The 22147-nt window shown below is 40.7% G+C and overlaps 1 protein-coding gene across 2 annotated transcripts in view; it reads left to right on the top strand.

Moving 5' to 3' along the window:
- Window positions 1-22147, top strand: part of GCN1 (GCN1 activator of EIF2AK4) — a 42833-nt gene extending 20686 nt beyond the window's left edge. The window contains exons 28-58 of one of the 2 annotated variants that reach the window (XM_068653766.1): window positions 49-192; window positions 830-957; window positions 1140-1329; window positions 1751-1821; window positions 2628-2793; window positions 3803-3997; window positions 4168-4414; window positions 5064-5185; window positions 5492-5606; window positions 6375-6554; window positions 6897-7117; window positions 7847-7915; window positions 8063-8201; window positions 8311-8507; window positions 8876-9018; window positions 9764-9881; window positions 10024-10239; window positions 10568-10732; window positions 11141-11302; window positions 11745-11837; window positions 12073-12216; window positions 13215-13484; window positions 13784-13897; window positions 14424-14654; window positions 15266-15459; window positions 16001-16115; window positions 17237-17333; window positions 18237-18382; window positions 19014-19118; window positions 20577-20795; window positions 21424-22147. In XM_068653766.1, coding sequence (XP_068509867.1) covers window positions 49-192; window positions 830-957; window positions 1140-1329; window positions 1751-1821; window positions 2628-2793; window positions 3803-3997; window positions 4168-4414; window positions 5064-5185; window positions 5492-5606; window positions 6375-6554; window positions 6897-7117; window positions 7847-7915; window positions 8063-8201; window positions 8311-8507; window positions 8876-9018; window positions 9764-9881; window positions 10024-10239; window positions 10568-10732; window positions 11141-11302; window positions 11745-11837; window positions 12073-12216; window positions 13215-13484; window positions 13784-13897; window positions 14424-14654; window positions 15266-15459; window positions 16001-16115; window positions 17237-17333; window positions 18237-18382; window positions 19014-19118; window positions 20577-20795; window positions 21424-21549 — 4842 coding nt within the window. In that variant the 3' untranslated portion in view covers window positions 21550-22147. Of the gene's footprint in view, window positions 1-48; window positions 193-829; window positions 958-1139; window positions 1330-1750; window positions 1822-2627; window positions 2794-3802; window positions 3998-4167; window positions 4415-5063; window positions 5186-5491; window positions 5607-6374; window positions 6555-6896; window positions 7118-7846; window positions 7916-8062; window positions 8202-8310; window positions 8508-8875; window positions 9019-9763; window positions 9882-10023; window positions 10240-10567; window positions 10733-11140; window positions 11303-11744; window positions 11838-12072; window positions 12217-13214; window positions 13485-13783; window positions 13898-14423; window positions 14655-15265; window positions 15460-16000; window positions 16116-17236; window positions 17334-18233; window positions 18383-19013; window positions 19119-20576; window positions 20796-21423 lie in introns of both variants that reach the window. The other variant, XM_068653764.1, reaches the window with a different exon arrangement.

Here is a 22147-nt window from a genome sequence, read left to right as displayed (position 1 = left end):
AGAAGAGGGCAGTGGTGGAATCTCTAATGCTTCCTCTCGGCATTTCAGGTTCTAGCTTCCAACGCACTGACCTCCCTGTGCACGAGTAGCAGCGGGGAGGACGGCTGTGCCTATGCGGAACAGGAGGAGATTGATGTGCTACTGCAGGCCCTGCAGTCTCCGTGCATGAATGTTCGAGATGCAGCTCTCCGGGTAGGTGGGAACAACTCATGATTGCACTGACTTCTTTCATTTTTGGGGAGGTGAATCTTCTCCAACACTGTTGAAGAGAGGCTTCAGCTGTGATCCTAGTCCTTGGGCAATATGTCTGCAGGAGGAGGCTTTAGCTACTGAATGTTAATGCTATGAGTAATGCTCTTTGTGCAACATTTACCTGGTGGAAAAGAGTACACTCTGGGTCTGTCCACACTTTTGTTTTGTTAAAACAAGTGTAATTACAACAGCTTAACATTTTCTATTTAAAATTGCATAGAGCTTAGTCTCAAAGGGAGAAGCTGTCAAAAAATTGCTTTGTCTATATTGGGCCTGGTGTTTTTGGAAAGCTTCAGGCTTAGTCACTTCAAAGGAGATAAAACCAAAAAAACTGAGGGTGCTTTTTTTTTTCTTTGCTATCAAACAAATTTCTGCTAAGTTCTCCTGAGCTAGTTTCTCTGTTCTTAGGAACAGAAAAGACTGTAGTCACCGGAGCACAACCTAGTGCTGCACAAGTGTGCATGAATTTTGACATTTCCAATTACTGAGAGCTTGACTTTGCAAAAGTTTCAAGTGTTTTAAAGTATCTGTTTCTAAAATCAGATCTTTGCACTGATTCTCCTGTAAATTAATTCAGGGACTGATGGAGCTACAAATGGTTCTACCAACCCCAGACAGTGATGAAAAGAATGGACTGAATCTGTTGCGTCGCCTTTGGGTAGTAAAGTTTGATGTGGAAGATGAAATACAGAAGTTGGCAGAGAGGTGAGAGTTCTTCCTAGCTGAATGGATTGTAAGGGGGTCTTTCGATTGCTCACCTTGTGAAGCTTTATAGGCAGGGGCTTTGTCTCCTGCAGGCAGAGGGCAGGTTTTGGTCAGCCTTATATTGCATGTAGCTGTGGCTTCTCTACCTGAAAGGTGATCTGTTGCTTCTGTGTGTGCTGCAGGTTGTGGGAGTCCATGGGTCTGGAGCTGCAGCCTGACCTCTGTTCTCTGCTGATTAAAGATGTCATCTATCATGAAGAGGCAGTGCGACAAGCAGGTGCTGAAGCTCTTTCCAGAGCTGTAGCTCAGTATCAAAACCAGGCAGCAGATGTTATGAATAAACTTACAGAGATTTACCAGGAGAAGCTCTATGTAAGTACTTTTGCCCCAAAGGATTGACAGGCCCAAGCTTCTGCTGTATTTTCTATTTTTTAAAAGACCGTTTTTCCTTTTGTTGGCTCTGAGGATATGCATGAAGTTTACTGTTGCTGTTTGAGCTTATCACAAACTTTAATGTATTGGTCCTCAAGTTAACAGCGAGTAATGGCACCATTCATTGCAAAGGTGAATGATATGGCTTAGGTGATACAGGAAGACTGTGGCAGAGTAGGGACTAGAATTAATTTTTTTTGGTCCTAAACTAGCACTCTGCTTGTTTTTTATTATGCTCTTCTGCTAATGGTATCATACCTCTCTGCAGTGTTTTAAAAATGGCATTGCAGGTATGCCTGACAGTGTTCTCTGTGCTTGTGTCCTTGGAAAAGGCATTCTGATGAAATTTCCTTCCTTGCAGAGGCCACCTCCAGTTTTGGATGCTTTGGGACGAGTGATATCTGAATCACCACCTGACCAATGGGAAGCAAGGTACTGTTATCTTCACTTTTATCTCCTCACTTCCTGTGCATCCAAATGCAGTGTTCCAGGTTTTTATTTATACATCCAGGCAGTTTTCTATGCTTACATTTCTATAAGGGAATGTTCAAGGACAAAATGCACGTTATATCGACTTGCTGATTTCATGGTTCCTTCTTGTTAAGAATATTTGTGCCCCTCAAGCAGGCTGGGCACTCCAAATTGGGATGCTCTCACTTCCATCCAAATACTTGGTGCTATCTTCTCTATGCCCTTCTGTTAAGAACAGAATCTTTCCTTATCAGTCTCTGAATCTTATCTTACTGGATTCCCACCTCTGTATGGGCAAGTGATTATTGCAAGAGAAGCAGGCAGCAGTGCTAGCCCTAATGAACTGAAAAAATTCCCGTTTGCAGACTTACTTTTTGTCTACTTGCATGCCCTATGCAGGTCTAATTGGAGATCTTGTTTGCTCTCTTAAGCTAATTTGTTTAGTACTGATGTACACTGTGGTACAGCTGCTGTATTTCAGCAGTAGATGAAGTGATCCTGATGTCTGTGTGTTGGCCCAAGTATCTGTAACGCTTAATCAGCATAAAAGGCATTATTTGGCTGAAGGATTGTTGTCCTTTTGGGAACCTGCAGCATGGGGTTATGTAATGAAATGCACTTAGCTTGGACACTCTGAAGCTCTCTGATTTCATAGTCTTTCTTTGTCTCTTAATTTCTTTAATGTACTGTTGATAGCAGATATGTTTGAGACCTCAAGCAAATGCTGTCAAAAGTCACTAAGCTCACTCAGCTCACTGTCTTTACAGGTGTGGCATAGCGTTGGCCCTTAACAAGCTCTCACAGCATCTGGATAGTTCTCAGGTGAAGCCACTCTTTCAGTTTTTCGTACCGGATGCCCTGAATGATCGCAGTCCTGAAGTCAGGAAGTGCATGCTAGATGCAGCTCTTTCAACACTCAACACTCATGGCAAAGTAAGTCTGAATGCTTCTCTCTCTAGCACTGGGAACAGGTGGGATGAAAATGTAGACACTGTGTTGAAGCCCACTGATTTGTTTATTTTTATTAGATGGTGGTGTTGCTTGTAACAGCTTATATTTTAATATAGTCTTTTTTTTTTTTTTATCAGTGATGTTCTGTTAGTGACTAGTGTTGGCTATGACCATGACTCTATCATTGCTATAAAAAAAAGAAATAGCCCCGAATTAAGTGGAGTTAAAATGGTATACAACTAGAGCAATAAAAGTAAAGTCATACCACCAATCTTCTAATTCTGGGAAGATGATATCTGTTTTAGTCCTGATGGGAAGCAAAACTTGAGAACTTTCTGATTGTTGGCTTAATTAAACTTTATAACAACTGAAATTATCCTGAACTAAGGATCATCACCTTCCTGACAAAGTTATGTTAGATGAGAGCGGTTTAGGGGATGTAAATTGCTCATCTCCTTTTTTCCTTGTGTGTCAGTCACCTCCTCTGGACAGTCCTCTATATTCCTGTTAAGCTCGGTGTTCCTGCTCTGTTATCGCTCTTATGTCTTGCAACTGCCTTTATAGTTTCTCTTGACAGGTGATGACAGTCAGAGTATTTTCATTATATTGTCTTCCCTTCTGTTTCTTAGAAAAGCAGTGTGAAGTTTGCTTTATCTTCCTGTTCTTTCTTTGCGAATGGAGCAAGCAAAAGGGCAGGCACTTAATGTTTAAGCTAGCAGCCTTGCCTGGTAACTCGCACTGCTTCTGGCAGAACATTGTGCTGACAGCTTTGGAGATCTAATTTTTAAGGACTAACTTCTCTCTAGCAGGAAATATTTGTTGCCTGTCAGGATGGCACAAGGTTTTATGTGATGTGGCATATTAAATGAACTGTAAATACTGTCTGATTGTTCGGTTTGTTGGCTCAGAGAAGAACAAACAAGTCCACTGAGCATAGCAAATCTCATTCTGAGTGGACTCTAGTGGCAAGTTCTGTGGTTTTGTTTTTCAGGACAATGTTAACTCTCTCTTGCCAGTGTTTGAAGAATTCCTGAAAAATGCTCCTAATGATGCCAGTTATGATGCTGTCAGGCAGAGTGTGGTCATTCTGATGGGTTCACTGGCGAAACATCTGGACAAGAGTGATCCTAAAGTTAAACCAATTGTTGGCAAACTGATAGCAGCCTTGTCCACACCATCTCAGCAGGTGGGTGCCTTCCAGGAGGAGTCCCCATGCAGAGGCAGTTTAACACTGATGTCAGAGAGATGAAAAATGGCTTTGGTGACAGACAGCTCTCATCGTGGGTGCAATCTAGGGGAAAGTTATGTCAGAGATCAGTATTTTGTGATCTGACAGCTGGTGGATTGTTTTTACAGGTTCAGGAGTCAGTGGCGAGCTGTTTGCCACCACTGGTGCCTGCAATTAAGGAGGATGCAGGAGGAATGATACAGAAGCTGATGCAGTTGCTTTTAGAATCGGATAAGTATGCTGAGCGCAAAGGTGCAGCTTATGGGCTGGCAGGCCTGGTGAAGGGCCTTGGCATCCTTTCTCTCAAGCAGCAGGAGATGATGACCACGCTGACCGATGCTATCCAGGACAAGAAGAACTTCCGTCGGCGTGAGGGTGAGGAACTTTTCCTTCTAAATACTTCCTTTATTTTCTGTCTACTACTGCTGTGGTCATATTGAATGATACCTTGTGCTTTTCTTTACATTTATTTTACAAAAGTTTGCAGCGTAGGAAATGAGGGCTGTCTGTTATGAAGGCACTAATTGTGTACAGTGTCCTAAAACTGCTCTGTTTGCATTGTGGTGGGAGAAGGTTATCTGGTCTTAGTATGTTTGTACTCCTGCCTCCTGTTTTCAAAGGCAGGTGTTGTTGCTAGGTGGGCTTCTGCCTCTTGAGGCAGTACATACTCAGCTGGTCTAGAGCAGCTTTCAGAACCTAGTTTTTCCTTGTGATGCTGGATGTTTCCTGTCCTTATTTCTGTTTACTGAAACTAGGAGTCTGGACTGTTACATGGGTTTAATGCTACTGAGCCTCTTGCTGTCCTTTCTGAGACCACAGATCTCCACCACAGTGCTTGCCAGAAGCGCAAGAAAGCAAGAGATTTTCAGGCTGAGATTTGGGGGCTTTTGAAGGAGTTCTACAGATATCTGGCAAATTATATTTGCTCTTTCCATTCCCTTTAAATTAAGTTATATTTTCCCCTTTGTGTTTATTTTTCCCCTTTATGTTTATTTTCCTCTGACTATCCTTTATGTTTATTTAGGGGCTCTGTTTGCCTTTGAGATGCTCTGCAGCATGCTTGGAAAGCTCTTTGAGCCATACGTGGTTCATGTGCTACCTCACTTGCTGCTTTGTTTTGGAGACGGGAACCAGTATGTGCGAGAGGTAAGAGGCCTCAAATTTCTCACAACATGCAGTGTTAGGAGAAAACAGAAACGGAATGGGTATGAATACTGTTTATAGTTAGGCAGACTGAGAAGGTGACACATGCCTGGAGATGCCACTAATATAACTTGATCTTCTTAACAACTGAAAGCATCTTATTTCAATGGCCATTAACCGGGAGCTACTTGGCTAGCTGCGTTGTTGAACTTAGACACAATTTTACTTGAAGGCTTTGTTCCCATTGAGTCGTTGAGTGAAGAAGGAAAAAACATGTGACACCTTGTAAATGTTCTCTTCTCCTTGGAGGCTGCAGATGACTGTGCCAAAGCAGTGATGAGCAACTTGAGTACTCATGGGGTGAAGCTGGTTTTGCCATCGCTTCTTGCAGCCCTAGAAGAGGAATCTTGGAGAACCAAAGCTGGTATGGACCAATATCTGACTGACACGAGTGAGAGTAACTCATACTTTTGCTGTTGTTCCCCTTGCTTATTCCTGCGTCCTTACATCCCTAAGGATATAGGAATAAGCACCTAATAATAAGTACCTAAATAAGTACCAATAAATAACTAAAGGGGGCTACAGGAAGGCTGGGGCGGAACTGTCAGAGAGTAGTGACAAGGCAAGGGGAAATGGCTTTATACTAAAAGAGTATAGATTTAGATCAGATATTAGGAAGAAATTCTCTACTGAGGGGGTGGCGAAGCACTGGAACAGGTTGCCCAAAGAAGCTGTGGATGTCCCATCCATGAAAGTGTTTGAGGCCAGGTTGTTAAATGGGACTTTGAGCAATTTGGTCTAGTGGGAGGTGTCCCTGCCCATGGTTGGAGTTAGATAATCTTCAAGGTCCCTTCCAATCCAAACCATTTTATGATACCTGAGCAAGTTCTCCTGGAAGATGCAAGGGACGCTTTTTATTCCTCATCTCTCCAGTAGTAGTCCAGAAGCTAGATGTTTCCTTTCCCACCCCCCCCGTCATGCCCTTCTTTTCCCTGGTACTAAACAAAACAAAAATAGTTTTTGTTTTTTAAAGTGCATAGAGTGGCTTAGTGCATTTCAGCCATTCTGTGCGTTCTCTGCTAAGACCACTTGTAGATTTGAGTTTGAGGTGAATCTTCTCTTATTTCTTCTTAATGCTGTGTATTATTTTGCATTTTTTTTCTTTCTTTCTTTTTGTGTTCTTCATGCACAGGGTCAGTGGAACTGCTGGGAGCCATGGCATACTGTGCTCCCAAACAGCTCTCTTCCTGCTTGCCCAATATCGTGCCAAAACTTACTGAAGTGCTCACAGACTCTCATGTGAAGGTGCAGAATGCGGGTCAGCAAGCTCTCAGGCAGATTGGGTCTGTCATCAGGAATCCAGAGATCCTTGGTAAGAACTGTCTGCATCTCTAGTGCTGAACAATGACCTCGGTTTATAATAGCAATGTTTGTGTTCACTGCATTTAGGATTAAATGTGAACTTCTATAGAAATGAAGCTACTTCTGTAGCTGTATAACATGAAAGCTTCACAACAGCTGTCTGCTTCAGTGCTTTTTGTGAATACTCCTTTCTGTTTTGTCAGCTAATGTTGTTAGGATTTTCTCTGTTCTATGCTTCTGAATGCTTTAAGAGGATGTAAAGCATCCTATGAGAGAACACCAGCTCATCCTGGCATGTGCTTTTGTTTTATGTACAAATAAAGTCTTTTCTCTCCTTTTTAAAAATATTCAGCAATTGCTCCAGTTCTGTTGGATGCTCTCACTGACCCTTCCAGGAAGACTCAGAAGTGTCTGCAGACTCTGCTGGATACCAAATTTGTCCATTTCATTGACGCTCCGTCTTTAGCTCTTATTATGCCAATTGTTCAGAGAGCTTTTCAAGATCGTTCCACAGACACGAGGAAAATGGCTGCGCAGATTATTGGGAACATGTACTCCCTGACTGATCAGAAGGTATGGTACTGAAGAAGCTTTCTAACTGTATGCTGTATTTACTGTGTAGAAGCTAAGGGAGAAAGCACTGGGGATGATTTATTTGGTTTGGGGATTTTGTTATTAAGGTAAACAGTATTAGAACCCAGGCAGCTGTAATTAAATGTATGTAAATGAACAGGCAGTGGCTATAAAGACAGTGAAAATTCTCAGGAGCTTGAGACTGTTAGCTCTGCACTTGCCTCATCTAGGTATTACCAGATTTATCTCTGCAAGAGAAGTCTTTTAATTTTTACCATATATAAAATGCCTTAACAAATAAACAAGCAAAACTACTACCAGTGAAACACAGATCAGTCGCTTACAGATGGATCCTGGGGTTGTTTGAAAAGTATTTTGTACAACCTCGCTGTAGGCTAAAGAGCTGTGTTTAATTTTTGTGCTGATAATCTCTATATTTAAACCTTGTGTAAATGTTAAGAGTGTTGGATTTTCCTTAGATACAAAGTGCTAAGTTATGAGTGAGCATCAAAAAGGTTTTGAGTGGTTTGCACGGAACTGGTGGTCTGTGTTCTGCTTAGAGAACAATCCAGTGTGCTCATTTGCAGGGTTTTAAAAGGAACTGATTGAACTCTTGAGATGTTAAGGATGATTGCTAATAATAAGGGGCTGAACTGCCCTTTGCATAAAGATGATTTAAGTTTTTCTCATTTTGAATCTAGTACTTAATCTTTGGGCTCTTTGTTTCAGGATCTGGCTCCTTACCTACCCAGTGTGACTCCTGGACTGAAGGCATCTCTGCTGGACCCTGTACCTGAGGTAAGTCTTTTTGTACAAATACTGTTTCAGTGCATTATGTTAAATGTTATCGTCATCTTCTGTAGATCTGTAATCAGGCTGACACATCTCTGTCTTAGTAACTTTGACAGGGTATCTTACAAATCTCTTTTTTCTGTTGTCTGTTAGGTGCGTACAGTGTCTGCAAAAGCACTGGGAGCCATGGTGAAGGGCATGGGAGAATCATGCTTTGAGGATTTGTTGCCATGGCTGATGGAGACACTGACATACGAGCAGAGCTCAGTGGACCGATCTGGTGCTGCTCAAGGTGAGGACAGCTGTGTATGAATACTGAGCTCAGGCTTTCTCCTACTGAATCTGATGAGCTTTGTTGTTTCTGACATTTATCAGCTCTGTTACTTGCTTTTTTTCTCCAGGTCTGGCTGAAGTTATGGCTGGTTTGGGGGTGGAGAAGCTGGAGAAACTTATGCCAGAGATTGTAGCTACTGCCAGTAAAGTGGATATTGCTCCACACGTGCGCGACGGTTATATCATGATGTTCAACTACCTGCCAATTACCTTTGGAGACAAGTTCATTCCCTATGTTGGTCCCATCATCCCTTGTATCCTTAAGGTATGTAGCAGAGACCTAAAGAGTTTTATTTGTTAGCAGTTTAAAAAATAAAAAAGCCTCCAGAGTATTTTAAGCATCATTTCCAGTAATTGTGAGACAGGTAGATATTTGTTCAGCATTGCTGGACTATAAAAATACATAAATGAATTTAATTTATAAATGATTTATTCTTCCAAGTTATTTGCTTGCTGTCTTTTGTAGTCACTAGTAATTTCTTGAAATCACCTTTGACCATTCACAACTCTATGGTCCATTTACTTTTCATGGCTGAGAGAAAACATTTTTTTGTTTTCCTTCTTGGTCTTGTATATTGCGGTGGAAAAGGAAAACAAAAACCAGCTTTCACAGACACTTCTCTCTCTGTTCAGGCACTAGCAGATGAGAATGAGTTTGTGAGAGACACTGCCCTGCGCGCTGGCCAAAGAATCATTAGTATGTATGCTGAGACTGCCATCGCACTTCTCCTGCCACAGCTTGAGGATGGCCTGTTTGATGATTTGTGGAGGATAAGGTAGGTTATATCTTACACAGCCTTTCCATGCTTAGAAAACTGGTGTGATTAAGACTTTGTTGCTTCTCAGGCAAATTCAGAGACCTCCTGTGAAGCAAAAGCAAATGTCTCTTGTTGCTTGTTGATTATGATGCCTTATAGCACCGAGCCTGAGAAGCCCTGCCAGTCAGGTTTCCTGGTACCTGCAAAGCATTCCTACTAGATTATTAATTCTGATAGTGACTCTGAAAAGCACTTCCAAGGTAGCTGATGTGGCAATATTTAGTCGCAAACATATTGTTTCTCATTTTTCAAAGTGCTGAGTAAGGTATTGTTCACTTGTGTATGGAAATGTGCAGTGGAGCACTCACAGCTAATAGCAGTTGCTCAAAAATTAGTTGTACTAAGAGGTTTGTGTCAGCTGAGTGCTGATGGTTGCCTTTATCACCGGAGAATGTCTTTTGGATTGGCACAGATACTGGCAACATCTTATTCCTTTTCAGAAGCCACACAATTCCCTGATACATTGCTTTGATACAGGAACTTTCTTGTCCAGTCTGGCTTGAAATTCATTCCTTCCCCTTCTTTCTAGCATGCTTGTTCACAGGCATGTAGGCAGAACGATCTTATGTATCAGCCCATACAGCATTTCATTGCTGACCTAACTCTTTGCCTTGCATTTTGTTCATGTCTCTATTTGATATATTTGGACAGGGACTGCCTGATTACCCTGTTTTGTAACACTTGACTTGCTTTCTGTTGCCAGGTTTAGCTCAGTTCAGCTCCTTGGAGATCTTTTATTCCATATCTCGGGAGTCACTGGAAAAATGACCACAGAAACTGCCTCAGAGGATGACAATTTTGGAACAGCCCAATCAAATAAGGTAAAGCTTTTCCTGTCTGTTGTGCTTTTTTTTAAAATCAGCTTGGAAAGCCTGCTGGAAAGACATATCGAATAAGCATGTATCTTGTTCTTTTTGTAAGCTTCAGGAATGGATAATACAATTTTATGCTGTTTCTTTTCAGGCTATCATTAATGCTCTTGGTGTGGAGAGGAGGAACAGGGTGCTGGCAGGGCTGTACATGGGCCGCTCTGACACCCAGCTGGTAGTGCGTCAAGCCTCCTTACATGTCTGGAAGATTGTAGTCTCAAACACTCCTCGCACACTGCGTGAAATTTTGCCAACCCTCTTTGGGCTGCTGCTGAAATTCTTAGCCAGTACTTGCGCAGATAAGCGAACGGTGAGAAACTGAGTAATGCATTCCTGTTACTGCAGACCTTATAAACTAATCCATGAAGAACACGGGAGAATTTTTTTATAAATCACTCTAAAACTATAATGAATTTAATTGGGCTGAGAGTGAGTATGAGTTCTCTCTTTACTGAAGGCAACTGTGATGACAGCAAAACTGTTTTTCTAGGACTACTTGTTACAATGTTGTTGCCATTGCTACTACTCTTTCTATACTGTGAATGGTAATTTATAGTCAAATGCTAACTTTCGCTTAAAATTCAGCTTCTTAAGTTTTATAAAACAAGAAAACTAATTAAATAATTTTTGGGGGATAGGTTGCAGCACGGACATTGGGAGACCTTGTCCGGAAGTTAGGAGAGAAGATCCTTCCTGAAATCATTCCTATTCTGGAAGATGGACTGAGGTCAGACAAAAATGATGAAAGACAAGGAGTCTGCATTGGGCTGAGTGAGATAATGAAATCTACCAGCAGAGATGCGGTAAGTTAAGTAAGGAAGGTGAAATTTGCCATTTCCTAGGTATTTGTTACAATGCCGGGGTTGCAGTTGAGACAAAAAAATACAATGACAGTATTGGACATCTTTTATGGACTAGATTCAGGACTTATAATTGATGAGTTGCTATTGAGGCAAATGTACACATTTGCATCTGTTGATATATTTAAGCCATTGCACAGTTCTGACTTTTATGAGCTATCATAATAAAAAAAAATCACAAGGTATCCTTAGAGCATTGCAAATCTTTGATTAATCCTTATTTTCTTCTGGTATATTTCAAGCAAACAGAAAGTTAGTGTTCACTGTGTAAATTCTTGTTCTTAGCTATCCTACTGAGTTGCACATGTCCATTGTGCTTTAGATATTCTGTAATTTTATCTTTGTTTTCAGGTACTTGTTTTCTCCGAGTCCCTAGTTCCTACAGTGAGAAAAGCTCTGTGTGACCCTCTGGAAGAAGTCAGAGAGGCCGCGGCTAAAACATTTGAACAGTTGCACTCAACAATTGGACATCAAGCTCTTGAGGATATCCTGCCATTTTTGTTGAAGCAGCTGGTAAGCATTACTCAGCGTTAGTCAACAACTTAATGATGTTGTGGGACAAGTTTTGAATGACTAGCTTAAAGGAGAGGGAAGCTTGCATTGGCAGACCCTTCCAGGGAGTGGCATCTCTACACTGTCTCCTCCTAGTCATGCCTAGCCATCAGCAGGGCAAGTCTTGTGGCTAAAGCACAAGCCTGAGAATTGCTGCATCTGGCTCTGCTAGGGAATTGCCATTGTCACCTCCATAAATTGGCCACCGTGCCTGATATGTCACATCAGAAAAATGTGACATAAGAGCATTTTTAGGTTTTAGCTATATAAGAACATTTTTAGACAGAAGGACCTGTGTAAGTACTGCTTATATGATCACGTGGTGAATTGTCACTTGAAACAAGGTTTAGCTTGGTGTGTCACAAATCATGTCTCAGGTTTGTAATGTTCTCTCTCCCTGTAGGATAATGAAGAGACATCTGACTTTGCTGTGGATGGTCTTAAACAAGTCATGGCTGTCAAGAGCCGGGTGGTGTTGCCTTATTTGGTGCCAAAGGTACAACTGGAAACAAACTTCAGAGCTATGTTTTTATTCTATTTGCTGCCAGATTTCTTTGGACTGATGACAAAATATTTTGAAGTTTTCTTCCAATTTTATGCTCAAAACATTGTCACTGCAGTTGTGATGCAGTCATACTTAAAACTTTCTCCTGTTATAGATGACTTAAAATTCATTCCTTCTGAAGAAACTTCTTACTCGTTTTTTATTTTTTATTTATTTATTTTTCTAGCTGACTACTCCCCCCGTGAATACCCGTGTGCTAGCTTTCCTCTCATCAGTAGCAGGGGATGCTCTGACAAGGCACTTGAGTGTCATCCTGCCTGCTATGATGTCTGCACTGAAAGAGAAGCTGGGGACTAGTGAAGAGCAACTGGCAAGTACCACGGTTCAGTTCTGTGTTATGACTGGTTGCCTGAAGATAGTGCTTTTGGTTTATTTCTCAGCACAGAACCTGTGTTCTCTAGATTCACAGATTGCATATTCCATCCACTAGCTTCTTCAGGCTGAATTTTCTTGCCTGGTGGCATATTGAAAGTTGAAAAACATATGCTTTCCAAATCCATTTGTATCCGTATGAAAGTCTCTTTGGCCTGCAACAAGATGCAATTCTCAGTTTACTTATTCTTGGAGAGCTGCCAGAGTGTCTAGTTAGCTTTATTTATTATCGGTATAGAAGACTGAGAGATTAAAGGGCTGGAAGGAGAAAATCTCCTATTTTGCACGCAGCACTCCTTCTTAACTGCTTTCAGAAACATCTGTTATTTGGACTCCAGAGAACATCCTGGAGCTGTGACTGAATATAGACATGTACACAAGTTGGTGAATTGGGAATGTTGGTGATAAAGTCCTCTTTTCTGTCTGCTGAAGATGCCCTTTCACTCAGCTTCTAGACGTGCTTGTAATTAGTATTATGATGCAAAGCCTCAACTTTTTTTTATTTAGGTAGTTTATCTGACAAGACCCATGGTGTCTGGGGGTAAATAAGACCAGGCAGACTGAGCTACTCTAATTTTTGGAAGTTAGCCCTTCTGCAGCTGCAGAGCTGTCTGTGTAAGAGTTCAGGTCACTAGTTAAATGCTGAGAGTTGGTTATATACCTGTCTTTGCTCCAGGATTGGTGACCCATTTATAGCTTTTTTTAACCCTAAAATTTGTCACTAAATATAAGGACTGAAATATGAGTGGGAAATTGGTTTTGAATTGAGCTTTTAATGGCAGTGTGACCAGCTATTCCATAAGAAAAGATCAGCAAGTGGGATATATTGTAGTATTTATCTAAGAGATAATGCTTTGGATAACACAGGCAAACCTGGTGCTAAATCTGGCTTTATTCTATTTGAGAGTTAATGTAAAGTTAATTTGGACTCTTTAGGAGATGGCAAACTGCCAGTCTGTAATCCTGTCCGTGGAAGATGATGTTGGACAGAGAATTATAACTGAAGATTTGCTAGAAGCTACCCGCAGCCCTGAGGTGGGAATGAGACAAGCAGCAGCTGTCATTCTGAATATCTACTGCTCCAAGACAAAAGCAGACTATACTGGGCATCTCAAGAACCTGGTTTCAGGCTTGATACGACTATTTAATGATACCAATCCTGTAGTTTTGAATGAAAGCTGGGATGCGCTTAATTCCATCACGAAGGTAAGATGCAGCTTAAAAAGGTTACGGTAGTAATGGCTGGCAAGGAGAAAGCAGGGATAGAGCTGCTAATATACTGCCTGAATTGAACCTTTTGTTTTGTCTGTAAACTGCATTTACATTTGCAAATACTACAAAGATTTGAGAGTTACAGGCTGAGCCTGACATCAGCATTATGAGTGAAGGAACAGGCCTTTGGAAGAGGCAGGAAACAGCTGCCTTCTCTTGACACACCTGAGAATTCAGAAAGAAAAGCTGGTCGTGATGTTACCTCATCTTTGTCTTACCCCTTTCTCCTGCAGAAATTAGATGCTGGGAACCAGCTTGCCCTCATTGAGGACTTACACAGGGACATCCGGGCTGTAGGGAACGAGGCCAAAGGAGAGCATGTGCCAGGATTCTGCATTCCTAAGAAGGTAAAGGATCAGAATGAGCATGTGATGCAAAGGTGGTGTCATCACAGCCATCATGTCCCACCCTTTGGGGGTTTTGATTGATATGATGTTACAGCTATTAGAAATACTGAAAAAAAATCCAAATCCACGTGTTGGTGACTTTTTGTAGGCTATTCCTGCTCTTGAATTACCTTGCAGGCAACTCCTTTTGTAACAAGATTTTTGACAATTCTGTTATGCATGTAAGTCATGACTGCTGGCTGCTTCTTGTGGAGGTGTAATGCTGGACTTGTGTGCCAAATTTCTCTGGTTTAAAAATTCTCTCATCCACCAGCACTTTCCTCATAGCAACTGGCTTAGCAAGGCGTAGATGCATGAAATCAAGCTGAATAAAAGTAGCTCTGTAAATGTGGAAGCAGGCAGCTGAAGGTCAACAGGAAATTGAGAGAAACTCTCCAAGCTTGTTCATCTGGTGTATAACAGAAGCAAAAATAAGACATTTTTTGCATCGTAGCTTCTAAGCTTTTTTATCTAATTGTCATGACAGGGAGTGACTTCTATACTCCTGGTGCTGCGGGAAGGTGTTCTAACTGGCAATCCAGAGCAAAAGGAGGAAGCAGCAAAGGCCCTAGGGCTAGTTATTAAGCTGACTTCTGCTGAAGCTCTTAAACCATCTGTGGTAAGCATTACTGGACCACTCATTCGGATCTTGGGAGATCGGTTCAGCTGGAATGTCAAGGTGGCTCTGCTTGAAACATTAAGCCTTCTTTTAGCCAAGGTAAGATTCAAAGTAATTGACTGGTTTGTGAACATATACTGTGATAACCTTCCTAAAATCTGTTGCTCTTCATTTAAATATAGTTAGGATACCTGATGGTGTAGATCTGATATTTAGGAATGGCACTGCAACTGGCCTACCGAAAAAAAGTGCCCTATTTTTGAATCACTGGGCCCCTTAGACATATTGCTAAATGCTGTTCCCACTTTCACTTGATTAAAAACTACCGTGTAATTAATTTTTCTCATGCATTCTCCCCATTTTGTGAAATGTTAAGTTCAAAGATGATAATCTCATGCATTTGAACTGAGCTGAGCTTTTATTCAGTGCTTTCCACAGAAAAGAATGTTCATGATTGTGTGGAAATCTTTTAATATTTCCCTTGTATTTCAGTCTACAGAAAAGAAGGTTAGGTTTGAAATGAATAAACATTTCATGGTAAAGCATTGTTTGTGTTCTTCCTGTTTTAGTGGCGTGGTAGCTCTGAGTAAGGGCTATTTGCTACTGCGATAATCGACTGCTATACAAGTCGTGCTGTTTACAGGTCTCAATTTATAGCCACTGTTTCAGACTTGTCTGCATCACTTTTCCTTCTTTCATCTCTGGTGTAGGTTGAGATTGCCCTGAAACCATTTTTGCCTCAGTTGCAAACAACCTTCACCAAAGCTCTGCAAGACTCCAACCGTGCTGTTCGGCTCAAAGCTGCCGATGCTCTTGGCAAACTCATTGTTATCCACGTAAAAGTGGATCCTCTCTTTACTGAGCTATTGAATGGAATTCGTTCCAGTGATGACTCTGCCATCAGGTAAGGTGGAGGTGGTACCTCAAACTTCGCTGGGCTAGAATGGCAGAGCTACTGTAGCTATTTGAGTAGAATTTCTTCCCTTCCTTAGTTCTGAGAGTAAGATTTATTTACTATTAATCAAGAGTTGTAAAACCAAGGACGTGGATGATAGGGACTTTCTGGGTCAAAAGCTAAGCCCTGGTGTGTGACTTCAGGGAGGTGTTACTTGGCATCTGCTCAGTTCTTCTCCCTCTTGAATCACAGAATGTTAGGGATTGGAAGGGACCTACACATACAGATCCCTAACAAAATGATTTCCTGATTTATTTCTTTAAAATCTTTGAATAGTCAGAAGTTATTTATGTTGTAAGAGATAGACACAAACATGGAAATATTCTCTAGCATGCAGCTCTTATCAGTGGAAGGAACATCAGTCTCCTAAACGGCAAGGCGTGTTAATCTAATTTCTGTGTGAGAAATTCTTAGGGCTGTCCAGAGCTCAGTTTATTCTTTAGGGTGAGGGAAGAGGCAATCTCTGACTGTACGTTGTTATCACTTCTAGGGACACGATGCTGCAAGCTCTGCGGTTTGTGACACGAGGAGCTGGTGCAAAAGTAGATGCTGCAATTAGGAAGAATATCAGCATGCTGCTTCTGGGGATGCTGGGACATGATGAGGTATTGCTTCAGACAGCTGCAAAGGATCCCTGTTATGGACAGTCTTACTTTTAAACTTGCCATCTGAACTTCCTAACGAAATTATTTTCTAAAATACCTTCTGGGGAAAGAAACTTACATAAAGAAGCATTTTAGTTGGGCATTGCTCACTAAACTGAATGCGATCTGTAAAATCAGTCTTGTTGGAACCTTAACTGAGAGCCAGGTGCTAGAATTGGAGATCTCTAGCCAGTTACTTTTAACTCTGAAAACCTGTGAGTTTAATGTTTCCTTAGCAACCGTCTATGTGGGTTTGACCTGCAGTTCCTCACCGACGTGCTTGAGAAAGATCTGAAGTCAGGATTTGCTTTTTATCGCAGAAAAAACCTGCAGTACCTTCGGTGCATGCACACACGTGTCTGTAGGCTCTGAGGTGGGGGTTGTCATTTACTGTGAGGAATTTCTTTGCTAATGACACATTTTTCTCCAATAGATAAGAAATACTAAGTTTAATAAAGGGTTTTCTATATATGACAGCAACAGTATCATATGTGAGAGTAAAATAAATAATCTTAGTTATTTTTTTGTTTGTTTTAATGCAGACATACAACTGTTGTCATGCTAGAAACAAAACCAGAAAAAATCCCACTGGATTTGAAGTTTGAGGGTGGAGAATAGCAGTGATATTATAGTTGCATAAGCAAGCCAAACCTACAAAAGTCTGGAAGCTTTAAATTCAAAGTAGTATGAGTTTATTACAGAGATAAGCTTATCTAGAGATGACTAGAAGTAATGCTTATTTTCTAGACTATGAATCAAAATGTAAGTGTTAACATATCTTTTGAAGCACTCACTTTCATCTTTATGACTTGTTAACAAGTCAGAATTTATATGAGACCTCTAATTATTCAATCTTTGCTGGCTTTTCTTTGACTGTGGAAGAGGCTTTAAATTCCATTCTGTACAAGAAACCTCATGAAGTGACACACAGGTAGTACTAGGAGTGAAAGGGTGCCTACTAGTACATTTTCCCCCTTCTTCTTTTATTTCATGTCATCTTCTGTCACTTGCTCTTCTTGCTCCTGATCGGTGATGTGCGTTGTGTCCCACCAGCATTACTCTTTCTCTCCTTCCCTCATTAGGATGCCACCCGCATGGCCTCAGCTGGCTGCTTGGCAGAACTGTGTGCATTTCTGTCGGAAGAGGAGCTCAGTACTGTTCTCCAGCAACACTTACTGGGTAGGTGAAGTTACCGTGACCACCAGAACCAAACCTGAAAAGCAGGGGAAGATACTTTCTTAGCCAGTGGTTTGGGAAAGCTTTATGACTAAGTGATTTAGGTTCCTCCTTCTTATCTTAAACATGAATCTTCAGATTTCCTTGTACTTTTTTTTTTTGCTCTTGGCTGTTCATGTGTACACTCTGGTACACTGCTGTAATTTAGGTTTACCTGTATTTTTTCTGGATTTGTTTTCAGGTGAGTTGATGAAAGTACCAGCATGGCCAAGTAATTGCTTAGTGCTGACGCAGAGGATGGGAGGTGACAGGATGTTGAGGAAGGGTGGAGGGAGGGCTGTCCCACCTTAGTTGATGACACTGTGATCTTAGATTGGCTTATGCTTATTGTAGACCAAATCTGGTGGCTTCAGATGCTTTTGGAAAATTAACCTTTCACTTAGACAAATGCATGAATTTTGTGAGAAACTGTAGGTTGGGAGTGCAATGGTACTCTATGGAATTATAAAAAAGGAAATATGTTACCTGGTCTCAAATTACAGATTACTTTTGACACCAATAAAATTGTAAAGCTTATGTAATTCCAAAGGCAAGTTGCTTCATGCACTAAGTGATGTGGACCCGACTACATGTGACTTGGAAGACCATCAGAAATAGCCAGGTTCAACAATGCAGAGTCATTTCTTTGTGTCAGGTTTCCATATCTGCCCAGAGGGTGTTCCCATCTGATAGTGGTGCTGTGGTTTAGCACAGTGTATATGGCTCTTTGGGAGGAGTGGAGAAAGGAAGATGCTGCTTTAGATGTTGTTAATTATTTCATTTTATCTAAGGGAGTTGACAAACTGACAAATACTTTCTCAAATGTAGCATTTTTAGAGGTATTTTTTTTTCTGTCATTTCTAGCAGATGTCTCTGGAATTGACTGGATGGTGAGACATGGACGAAGCCTGGCCCTCTCAGTGGCTGTAAATGTTGCTCCTTACAGGCTGTGTTCCCCCAAATACTACAACAGTGTTCAGGAGATGATCCTCAGCAATGCCACCGCTGACAGGGTAAGCACTACCTGAGGGTGGGCAAGTTCTGTTCAAGTGCTTGTGGGAGTAGTTTTAAAAGGTGCACAAGTCCACTGTAATACCAAAAAAAATGGAACAAAAAATTCCCAAGTGCAGTCTGAATGTTCTCCCTTGACTAGATGCAGTTTTAGAGTGAAATGACGTGACTGTTCTGATTCTTTGAGTTCTGGTCTCTGTGGAGATGAAGATTAAATAATCTTCAGCCGTGGAGCAACTTTCACTGGGGGTAAATTACACTTCTGCTGTCCTATTATAGTTCTCATTCACAGGCCAGGTTTACAAGTGCAAATATTTAAATTTAGGAGGAAGATTTTAAAAATAAGGTTGCACGAATAACTTAGCGTTGAGAACTTGTGGGCCATGTGCAGTCTGCCACCACATTCCATGTAGCTCACAGCCACATCGTGATTTTTATTATACTTATCCAATAACATTACGTTGTTTTTGTGAGTTGCATGCTACCGTTCTTTTAAAGATCCGTTTAGCCTTTTGCAAAAGCTCACCAGTCTGTGGGCCTGCAACTAGTACAGGCTCTGTAGAGTCTGTAACTATGGGCCTAGTTATGGGGGCTGTTGAACTCTACACATCAGTTTCTGTTTTTATGTTGAAGATACCCATTGCAGTTAGTGGCATCAGAGGGATGGGCTTTCTTATGAAGTACCACATGGAAGAAGGGGGGAACCTGCCTCCAAAACTTTCCAACCTCTTTATTAAGGTAAGACTGTTTATGCTACCTGGTATTGTTTTCCTGGGATCTTAACTAGTGTCATATGATCTTTCTTTCAGCTAATTCATAGGTGGTTTTCTTTACAAAATATCTGTATTGTAATATAGCATTAAAGCTGAAACCTCAGCTCCCTTATTTTGGGAAGCAATAAATCCCTTGATGCTTGGAAATCTAGGTAAGTCGTTTTTTGTAGCAAAGCACAGACAGAATACCTTTACTAGCCTACTTTGTAGCTGCAAACACAATACCACCATCTCTGTTGTAATATGGAAATTTGACTTTTGTTCTGTGTTCATTGTGATTTTTTTTCCTTTGCAATAACAAACAGCTGGCAGAGGTGGAAAACTGTAGCGGGGGAGTTGTCTGTTTGTTTTTTAAGGTTGCTAACGGATTTTGTTAGAAAGGTGCCAAATACCAACTCCTTTCCTCCCTGGTTTTGCTGCAGTACTTTTCAACATTTTTTTATTTTTTTTTTTGAATGGAGTAGCTCCTAGAGCCTGGAAGAAAAGTGAATATTGAAGTCAATGCTTTTTTCCAATTCATATCTATTTAAATAATCTACTTCAGAATTCCTTTCTCTGTTGTTCTGGTTTATTTTTTTCCCCATGAAAGTAGAAGGAATCTGATTTTGAACGTTAGAACCTCAGGATCCTTTTTAATGTCTTAGAAAAGGTAAGGGAAGATAGATTGAGAAGTAGTGCAGGAGCAGGTGAGCTGCTGCTTTTTATTTTGTCTGTTATCTTTATTGTAAATAAAAATGCGTTACATTTTCAGGTTTTACATTTCAGTCTATCAAACATGCAAATTGACATGGAGGCTATAATTCTTCGAAGCAATCTTTTTGTTTGAAATTCTACATCCATACATCAATTTGTATCGTAGTATTATGTTAAAATATAAAATAAGTATCACAATTGTCACAATACCTTTATCATGGTATTAATAGTTGATGTTTAAATGTTAGCTTTCATGTTCTAATATGTTGAGATTAAATCAAAAGAAGCATCTCTCAGTTTTTTATTTTAAAATGAAATATCCTATTGAAATGCGCCTTAAACGCTAATCAGAGATTGAGTGGGCTGTTGCTGCTAATCGAGTGTATTTTACAGAGGTCCTAACACTGTCAGCTTTTGCTGCATTCAGTGGTCACTGTCATTTCCTGAGAATGCTGAAAGAGAAGCATGTGACCCTGCCAACAACCACATTTTTAGAAGCTTTCTTTTGAAAAAGTATCTTGTTTTCAAGGTTTAATCTTCTCTTACTGTATATGTAAGTTTAGTAAAACTCGTTTATAACTAACATGTTTCTCTCTTGTGTATCTGTGAGTTGAAGACTGCTTGTTTTTCTTGTTGTAGCTTAACATACTTGAATTAGAAAAAAGGTAAATGTGCTTTAAATGCCTGTCCTTGGTATATCTGAATTTAAGACCATCTTTGTCTCATTCAGTGTCTCCAGAACTCATCCAGTGATATAAAGTTAGTTGCGGAGAAGATGATCTGGTGGGCAAATAAAAGCCATCTTCCCGCACTGGATCCTCAGACAATAAAACCAATTCTCAAAGCACTTCTGGACAACACAAAGGATAAAAACACGAGCGTAAGAGCCTACAGCGACCAAGCCATTGTTAACCTTCTGAAGATGAGAGCGGGTGAACAAGTACTTGAGGTATGAGACAGAAGAAAACGTAACCACCGGTAGCAGGCTGTGTCACGTGGCTCTGCCTTTGGTTGTTTTAAGTGTTGGGTCTGGAGTCTCGGAAGGTGCTGGCAGTCTCTTTATGGAATAGATGGAGTGGGATGTTCCTTATTTGCATTTAAGCCTTCATCACTATTCTCTTGCTAAGCTTTGAAGAAATGTGCAAATTATCTGATGCTGTACAATCATACCGTGCAGTATTGAGAAGATCAAGGTATTTAATGAACCCTTAATGTTTACAACAGCAGACTTGCTTTCAAAATGCCTGAAGCCTTACAGTGCTGTAGTTACCTCAGCTAGGACTGGTAGTTTATTTCTGTTGTCACCTGTATAATCCTATTGCAGCATTAGTGGTGCTAGAGAGAGTATTTTTAGGATGGATGGAATGAATACCCTTTTGCTACATCCATATCCAGACCTCTTTTCAAAGTCCTAGTTGGTTTTGGATAGGTCTTATGTTTGGAATCATAAAACCAGATGAAGGCTTTGGGCATATTTGAAAAATTGTAGACAAATATGCCTTGTGAGGCACTGAAATATGTTATTTTGAATGGCGTATCCTAAGGAATTGGTAATTGGTGTTGTCTTCCTTCCACAGTCGGTTTCCAAGATTCTGGATACTGCCAGCTTGGAGCTTCTCAACGAAAGCTGCAGGCGATCCCTTAAGAAGCTGGCTGGCCAGGCTGACTCTGACGAACAGATAGATGACACTATACTGACGTGATAATAAAGCTCAAAAAGACAAGAAAACACTGAACCAACCGCTGCATCAGCATTTCAACTCAAAACACCTATTTTAAATGTTTTCATTTTTGAAAATGTTAATTCTGATGGGATTTCATGAAAAGGACTCCCAGAGAGTATTTTAGTATCGAATATACCAGAATAGCCTTAATTAGACCCACATTAGCTGAAAATTGAAAATTTGGTCCCCTTTTTGAAACAGATAATGCGCAAGAAACAGATATACTAATCAATACTGGTAAATTATGGCCAATTGTGAGGTGTGGCTAGAGCACATCAGGCTTAAACTCTGGTGATACCTATTTTTTTTTCCAGGATCTCTGCAAAAACTCAAAAACTCCAGTATTCAAAGTACTGTTGGTTTTTTCCAGAGACCCTGTGAAGCTGGAATAGAACTCAGTGAAATTTCAATCGTATTGTTTTTGTGTACTGCTAACTTGCTGCTTGTGACGGTTCTGAAGACTGAAAATCCCTGTAAAACACAGTATTTAAAACAGCCTTAGAAATCACAGATACAAAAGGGGAATTAAATGCAGTCTGTTTAAAGAAGGAACATTTAATAAAGGCTTTGACTTTGA

This window comes from Anas acuta, chromosome 17 (assembly GCF_963932015.1).
Source record: "Anas acuta chromosome 17, bAnaAcu1.1, whole genome shotgun sequence".
NCBI lineage: Eukaryota > Metazoa > Chordata > Aves > Anseriformes > Anatidae > Anas > Anas acuta.
The sequence above is the reverse complement of the archived record's forward strand: the minus strand, read 5'-3'. Positions and strand labels throughout refer to the sequence as shown.